The sequence below is a fragment of the Helobdella robusta genome, assembly GCF_000326865.2.
Source record: "Helobdella robusta unplaced genomic scaffold HELROscaffold_8, whole genome shotgun sequence".
NCBI lineage: Eukaryota > Metazoa > Annelida > Clitellata > Rhynchobdellida > Glossiphoniidae > Helobdella > Helobdella robusta.
The window spans coordinates 4,026,941-4,036,709 of NW_008705459.1; the positions used below are offsets into that span (position 1 = coordinate 4,026,941).

Below are 9,769 nucleotides of genomic sequence, written 5' to 3' on the forward strand. Positions count from 1 at the left end.
TAAATATTTACTTACGTATTAAACGATGCTTCGATGCATGCATTCATGCAAAGAGAGTACAAAGTATTGAATAAATAACATTTTTTTCTAAAAAAGAGTAACTTAAAAATCATTTAGATTTTAAGCCAGTTTTTAATTTTATTTATTTAAGAAAAAAAGGTGAACTCTAAGGAACAGCATAAGCATGTTATTGTGTTTATCTTAACATTTATGTATGTTGCTTTTGTATTTTTAACGTTTTGTATGTATTTGTATTTATGTGGTGCATTGTGCATAAATGTATGTATGTGCATGTGTATGTGCGTGTATATAAACGTGCGTGTGTTTGTAGGCAGTTATAATGACAATTTGTTGGCTTGTATGTCATTGTCTCTTGTCCAGTTTGCCAGTGTAATTGCTGTGCTACACTAATTGCTTGCCTGCTTGAACCAGTTGGATGATGTGGTGAAGCATATGATGGTAATTTATTTTATCGCGATAAAAAATCATCTTAACGATATTTTTGTATAAGATGGTGTACGACTGTACGTGTACGTGTATGTGTATGTTTTTGTTTGTGTCTGCTCATTTGTATGTGTTTGTGTTTGAAGATATGTGCGCATGAATGTGTGTTTGTTTGTGCGGTTCTTTAAATGTATCATCTGTTTTTGCTTAGACATGTGTGTGTGTGTTGTCTGTTTGTCTGTGCGTGTATGTGCGTGTGTGTTGTATTCCAATTTGTTTCGATTAAATTAATTAATGGATTAACAGAGAAATCTGTCGGACCGTTTCGTATTTATGTAAGAATGTGCGTGTGTGTATGTGCGTGTTTGTGCATAAATAATTTCGTGCTATGTTTGTTTATGTGTGTGCATGTGTGCGCGCCTGTGTGTGTGTGTGTGATTCCTTTTTGAGTTTTTTATAGCTGAGTTTGTTTATATTAGTTAAAAAGCCATGAAGTTTGTAGGCTTTTAAAGTTTTTAACCATCGAATTTTTAATAAAAATTAAAATAAACTGATAATGGCATGTAGTCTGGACGTGAACATCAGCGTCATCTTCTGCAACAACATTAACAACAACATCAACAACAACAAAATCAACAACATCAACAACGACAACAACAACGACGACGACAACATCTACAACTACATCAACATCAGCAACAACATCAACAACAACAACAACGTCAACAAAAACAACAACAACGACTACAACAATGATGATCAACACCAACAACAACAAAAACATCAGCAACAAAAACAGCATAACATCATCATCATGAGAGAATATATCAGCAGAACTGCAAAGGTGTCAGCAAATATAATTGGTACCATTCAAAGCTTTTTGAAAATATAACATCAATTTCGATTTAATCAATAACAACAACACAATATCAAAAAACATCAACAATTAACTAAAAACAACAACATCAACAACAACAACATTATATTTATAATATAGTATAAAACCATAAAAACAACAATATAAACAACTACAACGACAACAACAACATTACATTTATAATATAATATAAAACCATAAAGACAACAACATCATCAACAACTACAACGTTTTATTTAGCAATAACTTTAAATGTGATTAGCGATAATTTACTGCAACTAATTAAACTTGGCACACATTGCTACATACATAGATAAATACACATTCACACACATAAACATAAACATACATAAACATACACCCAAATACATACAAAAATACACGTACGGATAACGCACATATGACTTCATGTAGTTGGTGTGTTTGTTGTTTGAGTTGCGGTTGTGACGGTTGGTCGTCTTTGATTTTTTTGTGTGAGTGGTGTGGTGTGTGTGTGTGTGTGTGTGTGTACAGAGTATCGAATCGAATACAATGATACACGATTCATAATTACAATATTGTATGAGAAGAAGATTGAAATCTGGACAATGCGACATCAAACGATGATCGTCTTATTATTATAAATGACTTGATCTCTGGCGTGTGAATGTGAGTTTGTGTGTGAGTGTGTGTGTGTTTGTGTGTGTATGTTTGAGTATTTCAATGTATTTCTGCATCTGTGTGAGTCTGCATAGACTTGGGTTGTTGTCTATTTATGACTTTATGTTCGTATGTGTTTGTATGAATATTTTCTAAAAAATTATGTGAGTATGTGTATTTGAAGTAGTTTCACATACGCATTTATAATATGTGTGTATGAAAAGTATGTGTGTGTGTATGTGCGCGTTTGTGTATGTGTGCGTTTATGTAAATGAATGAATGCATTTATAAATATTTGTATAAATGAATGGTCCATTTGATAATTGCAGCTATGATTACATGATTGAATGTGTATATATATATATATATATATATATATATATAAAATCTTATGATAAATATTATATATTAATTTTTGTATCTATATGAATTTAAATCAATTAATTTATTTAATAATAATCGTCAAGTCAAAATACGTTGTGCCATATACATGTTCGTTGCATTAAAACTAACATAACATGCATATGTGCCAAACAACAAAGCAACTATTGTTATAACATTTTAAATCCTTTAATTCATATATAGCATAAATTACTGTACGTACGTATGTATATGTGTATACTACACACAAACACACACGCACGCACACACACACACACACACAAAATATAGATATTTATATAACAATTATATGTTTATACAAATATTAATAATAAATATATATATATATATATATATATATATATATATATATATAATAGATATCTATAGCCAGCCAATCAGCGTTTAGATTGCGATTTATATAAACATTTATCATATAATTTATTTAAAATGTATAATGTATATGTGGTACATAAATATTACATATATATGTATGTATAAATACATATGTATGCATGTATATATACATATATATGTATATAAATGTATAATATGTATATATATATATAATATATATATAGGCTATATAATAAGAACTACTTGGTCGCATAGCAGATAAAAGCAATTGAAATCTTGCTTGTGTTCATTGAATGATGTCAGGCTGAGATTTATTTATTATTGTTATTATTATTTTTATTTCGTTTTTGTTATTCCTAGTTACGTGCAAAACTTGCATGAAAGGTAAATATCATAATAATAATAATGTTATTATTATTATTATTTATTATTATTATTATTTGTTGTTGTTGTTGTTGTTGTTGTTGTTGTTATTGTTGTTATTGACTTGAATATCTTGTAAAACGTTTTAAACTTAATTCAAATTAATTATTCTCTTTTGTGATTATCTGTAAATATTATTTTAATTATTAATATTGAAAGTTATTGTTCGATGTTTCTAACCGTATAACACACACACACAAACACAGATACGCAGATAATATTATATGGTTAATTTTAGTAAGTTAAATATTGCAAGCAGGATTGCCATTTGAGCAGTTCGGTTAATTACACGTCTGCTAAGCCATTTAATAAATAGAGCTATATAAATTGCTGATTTTTATTTTATCGTATCTACAGTAGTGTCAATTATGCCGTTAGGGTATCAAAAATATCATTGCATTATATCATCTTGTTTTTTTATTTATTGTTGATTTATTCTTATTACTTTCACTGTTTGCCACAAGAACTGCTATAATATTTTTCATCGTTTATATTGTTGGCTCAAGTATTATTACTTTTCATTTTACTTTCTTGATTTTCATCATCATATTAAAGTCAGATCATCATTTTCATTTGTCAGATTATCATTCGTCATCATCGTCGTCCTCATCTTCTTCATCATCATCATCTTCATCCTCATCTTCATCCTCATCATCATTATAATCATCGTCATCATCATCTTCATCATCATCATTATCGTCACCATAATGAACAGGATAGTAATTACGATAATGGAGAGTGTAGCAGATGACCATTACGACAACGGGCATTATCGTCACAATATTTTAAGCAAGGTCTTAAAAATATTTTCAAATAATTTTTTGCGACAATTAAAAAGACATACGCAAGATCTGTATAAACGCCACCAAAAACAGCAGCAACAACAACATAAACATCCCACGTCACAACAACAACAACAACATGTTGATCAGCAGCAAACAGATGACAAACATCATCAATGGCACGGACAACATCAGAAACAACAACCCTTGAAACTTCAGACGCAAAAATACCAAGATATTCACCAACAACAACCTCAAAACCAACAACAACAGCACCACCAGCAACAGCAACAACATCTTCTGCACCATCTGTCAACATCTCTCTCTCTCCATCTCTCTGACATTTCCGATAGTTATTCAAATGCATTCAATACATCTATAACAGATTCTTCCAAATCTAGCCCTGATCACTCGACTAATCATTATAATCATTACCATGACTCTATTTCTACCCACCACCACCGTCATCATTATCAAAAAAGTCAACGCCAGCGATCGCTTCTAACGCGACCACCATTTTATGCAGTCCTAATTTTTTTCTTGGTCGTATTCGACGGCAGATGTTTTGTAGGGTCGTGTGGGCCGGGCCGTAGTTATTTTAGCCCGAGAAAAGGTCCCAGAAAAATGACCCCCTTCGTACTAAAACAACACGTTCCTAACCTATCAGAGACCACCCTTGGTGCCAGTGGACAGCCCGAGGGGAAAGTTTCCAGGGGCGATCCAGAGTTCAAGAAGCTGGTGACAAACAAAAATCCAAACATCATCTTTCAAAATTCAGAAGGGACCGGCGCCGATAGGGTGATGAGTAAGGTGTGTATTTCTGTTTGAATGCATTTGTTGTGTAGTCGTTTGCGTGTGCGTGTGCGTGTGCATGTGCGTGTGCGTGCGTGTGCGTGTGAGTGGAGTTGTTTGTTTGCATGAATGTACATGATTAATTTACTATATGGTAAAAGTTTCTTCCTTATCACTGATGACTAATATTCAATATGGTCGTAATAATCGAGAAGTCTGTGTTTATCTTTACCGTCGTCGCTGTAAAGTATCAAAGTGCCAGTACGAGTGTTGTTGTTAATTCTTTCGTCATCTCTGCATACATTATTCCTTTTGTCGTCGTCGTCATCATCGTCGTCGTCGTCATCATCAGCATAATTATCATTCTCACATCATCATACTCGTTTTAACATCCACATCTTCGCAATTATTATCAGGTTGTCATTATTTATTATGCATACTGCTAGTGAGTGATCAGGATAAAAGCCATCCTAATAAAAACAACTTAAATTCAATAGGAATTTAACATAATTAAAATTATCAGCATCTTAGTATTTATGTTGTGATTTTTAATTGTGTACGTACATTATGGGTACCCGAGACAAATGTAAATGTAAAAACACTACTAATAAAGACTGTCAGCAATGTAAACTGTGTGAATTGATTTATGTATGTATGTATGTATGTATGTATGTATGTATGTATGTATGTATGTATGTATGTATGTATGTATGTATGTATGTATGTATGTATGTATGTATGTATGTATGTATGTATGTATGTATGTATGTATGTATGTATGTATGTATGTATGTATGTATGTATGTATGTATGTATGTATGTATGTATGTATGTATGTATGTATGTATGTATGTATGTATGTATGTATGTATGTATTTATGTATGTACGTGTGTATTTATGTATGTATGTACGTTTGTATGTATGTTTGTATGTATGTTTGTATGTATGTTTGTATGTATGTTTGTATGTATTGTTGTACGTCGTCGCCGTCGTATCGTCCATAAGCAAACACGAGAAGCGATGAATGTGTTGTTAAATGCACTCTACGCAGACGTTAGCAGACAGACGTGTATGCACTTTGATAAGTTTGCGATACTTATTAAATCTCTACTCATCTACGCGCACATGTGTGTGTACCTGGTATTAAATGCCTTCTATAAATATGCAAATACGCAAATAAATTAATAAGTGTATTAACAAATACGTCACAAATTCAGCACGTATTCCACTCAAAATACTGGAAATAATAGGGACTTTTACTTTGTAATTATTAATTTGTTGTTGGTATATAACAATAACAACACGCTATAAAAGACGCTTAATTACGTGAATTCAATTAAATCGATGTTGTCTGCGTGAAATTGCGTTGGGAGGATGAGTTGGGATTAGGTTCTACCATGTCTAGGATGACAGACAGGTCTGCAACGTGTTCGTACGCGGTTTAAGTTGATCATAAGCCAAATGTAGCGATGTCGTTTGAGTTTGAAATTGAAATGTTGGCGATGATTGCAACGACCTGGGGAATAGTTAATGAAGTGCGAAGCTATTTAATTAACGTCTCGGTCAATTGCGCCGTTCTAGCGATTCGGTCGATCATTTTCCCAATCTTTCATAATATTCATTTTCTAAATGTTCATGAATTTTTTTTTTTATTTTCAACTACTTTTAATTTCATTTCTTTTAAAGATCGCATCGTTTGTTAGCAAGATTTCATCCAAAATACAAAAAAATCATCGCATTTTAAAGCCAAACGTATTTATTTAACAGTTGTTCAATCTTTCACTGCATTACTTTAACTTTAACTTGTCATTTTTTGGTCTTTTTGTAACATTTCGCCAAAAATCTACCGATATTTGATTTCTTTATATCAATAGCTCAATTTTTCTTTCATTTGTAACGTTTATTCAAGTTTATTTATAAATTCATTTCAGTCGTTTCGCATTTTCACATAAATAAACATTTTTCTCTAGAGATTTTTAACCTCTCGCAATATTTCTTCAAACGGTAACACAATGCAGCTAAGTTAAAGTCAGATTTGTAATTTTTATTACCTTATTAAAATTAATATAATTTAATTTTTCAAAAACATCTTAGTTTTTAAAATCATCTTTTTATCATCTGTAAAACAATTTTTTTTACATTTATATTATTTTTTTCTTCAAAATTTATTATCCTAACTCTAATTTCACTTATTGTTTGTATTTCTTCAAATCGCAACAAACTATTTTTAAAAAACCTCATGTAATTTGTATGGAACAAATAATTACTTTGATGACATTTTTATCACTACTTAATCATGACACGTCATTATCATTTTTTAAATTGTTTCATCGTAAGATTCCATTTCTTAATGACCAAAAATAAGTTCCAGCAACTCTTGTAAATCATAATTACAGGTAAAATCCATTAAATCGGTTAACAAAACTACACTTCAAGTTGTATAGCCATTTCAATTCTCCACACAAAACAACACTCCACCACAAAACACGCCACCACAAAACAAACAGACCACCACAAAACCCAAACACCACAATCGCAGAGATGCAGTGACAAATTGAACAACCTGGCCTCACTGACCATGGAGCAGTGGCCTGGGGTTCGACTGCGTGTGGTGGAAGCCTGGGACGAAGATGAAACTCATCCAGAAGACTCCCTACATTACGAGGGCAGAGCAGTTGACGTCACAACTTCTGATAAGGATAAGTCCAAGTATGGGATGTTGGCTAGACTTGCAGTTGAAGCCGGTTTCGATTGGGTGCACTATGAGTACAGGAGTCATATTCATTGCTCCGTCAAATCAGGTATGTCTATATAAATGCCAAAATATTTTTCCCTGAGTTTTTGCATGTATGTGTCATCGTGTTTGTTTTATTAATGTTTCAATTTTCAGAGTATATGTGATTGTCCGTGTTTCTGTGATGTTTATGTAGAACTGTATATTTCATTTTTAATAAAGCATAAATACATCGTAGAAAACATGAACCTTTGTATGTGCGATGCGTGAATCCGTGTTTTTTGTAGTACGTGCGTGAATCCGTGTTTGTGTAGTACGTGAGTGAATCCGTGTTTGTGTGGTTCGTGCGTGAATCCGTGTTTGTGTGGTACGTGCGTGAATCGTGTTTATTGTTGATGATAATTGCGAGTGCGCATTTATTTCCTTTTTAAGATTTTCGTTTGGGTGTATAAGCGTGCTTGAATGTTTATACATATTTATTTGTACGTAAGAAAATCAGTTAATGCGTTTACGTTCGCGATATCAATGCGAGGATGTATTTGTAGTTGCAATATACATGAAAATACTTCAGCAAAGATTAATTTTATTCAAATGAAAGATGTTAAATAACAAACTAAACATTTTAAAGTGTCTTCAAGTGCTGGCTCTCACCTTTTCATTCACATCTCACTGTCATTCTCCACCTTAAAATCCATCAATATCTCTTCATTTCACACATGCATATCATTGAAACAGATTTCATTTCGTGTGTATCTTTCTATTGAAGAATGCGATAAAGTTTATTAGCTTGTCTGTGTTGGTTTGTTTTTAGATATTTTGTCAAATTTATTTTTTTGAGTAATCTTGTGTGAATAATACTTGTTCTTTTGTTAGTTGAATCTTCACGTTAAAATTCTTTAAATCGTCTTCCTCTTTCTTTATTAGCAAAGATGTTTCATAAGAGAAGACGTTGTTTTATGAACATTTTCTAACTGACGACCTCTATAAACAACATCTATTTTACAAATTTAAAACATTCTGATGTCAATAAAATTATGCAAGTATTGTACTATCTTTCAGATTTATAAACTTAAATTACAAACCACTTGTTCACCGAGAGGGATAACCTTCTAAGTAATGCATGTGTCACCATCGGTGCCAATAAAAGCACATTATTAAAAAATTGTAAGATGAGAAAGTGCGAATGTTCATAAAGTTTAAATATTTTCTCATTAGTTTTTGACATCTGAGAAGTCCGCATGAAACAGAAACACCGAACCGAACAAAAAATTCACAATCATTTATATTCTCAATAATTAAAATATCATGTTACTGATTTGAAACTGCAAAACTACCGAAAAAAATATCCTATATAAGCACTTTCAGTTTCGATTTTGTAGGGTATTTCAGCAAATTTATTACAACCTGAAAAATCATGTGAAAAGATAATTTTTTTGGAAAATTTTCAAGTAAATTTTTTCTCTTTAAAAATCAGCCAAAAATAAAATCTCTAAGGTTGCCATCAATTAAAAATTTCACACAGACAAAAATGTTGACCTAATATTTAAAAAATGTGCTAAAAATGATAAGATTTCCGGAAACTTGAACGAAACGTAAAAACTTTCGTTCTACTAAATACATTTCAAAATATTTCAAATCCACATATTCACACAGAGCAATGTCTCAGTACAACAAACATGCTTTCAGATGTTAAACTAAAAAAGGATTAATTTCAATTGCGCGAAATACAGTTTTTTCATTGAGCATGCGCTCGGAGAGACCATACACACATAGTACAGTTGGCGGTAAAGCCAACTCTGGCAGTACAGTTTCTCCAACCTGTAATTGATACCTAGGTGTTTTAACACCGCTTTTTTGCATGATGCGAACGTTTACGTGTGTATGAATGTGTGTGTGTGTGTTTGTTTGTAGTACGTGTATTTGTGTGTGTATGTGTGTGTTTGTAGTACGTGTGTGTACGTGTGTGTAAGTTTGTATGTGGAGATTATTAGTACGTGTGTTTGTGTGTACATTGTAGTGTATGCAAACATTTGTGGATGTTTGTGTTCTCTGAGTGTAAACTATGAATAGGTCAGTATTAATATGATATATATGAGTATTCGTTGATGTGTGTGTGTGTGTGTGTGTGTGTGTGTGTGTGTGTGTGTGTTGTATGCTTGTACATTTAAGTACTATTTGTGTGTTAGGTGTATATTTATATGTGTTTTAGGTATTATTGAGTTTCAAATGTGTATATATGCATTAATGTATGCCTGCGTCTGTGTATATGTATGCATGCATTTATGCGTTTGTGTGTGTGTTGGTTGTGTATGTGTGTTGTATTTGTAGTTGTGTGTGTG

General features: G+C 32.0%; 1 protein-coding gene across 1 annotated transcript in view; it reads left to right on the forward strand.

The window, feature by feature from the left end:
- The first annotated feature begins 3,036 nt into the window (after window positions 1–3,036).
- HELRODRAFT_154346 (hypothetical protein) overlaps window positions 3,037–9,769 on the forward strand; it is a 13,068-nt gene continuing 6,335 nt past the window's right edge. The window contains exons 1-3 of the mRNA XM_009032231.1: window positions 3,037–3,082; window positions 3,837–4,713; window positions 7,236–7,497. Coding sequence (XP_009030479.1) covers window positions 3,853–4,713; window positions 7,236–7,497 — 1,123 coding nt within the window. The 5' untranslated portion in view covers window positions 3,037–3,082; window positions 3,837–3,852. The remainder of the gene's footprint in view (window positions 3,083–3,836; window positions 4,714–7,235; window positions 7,498–9,769) is intronic.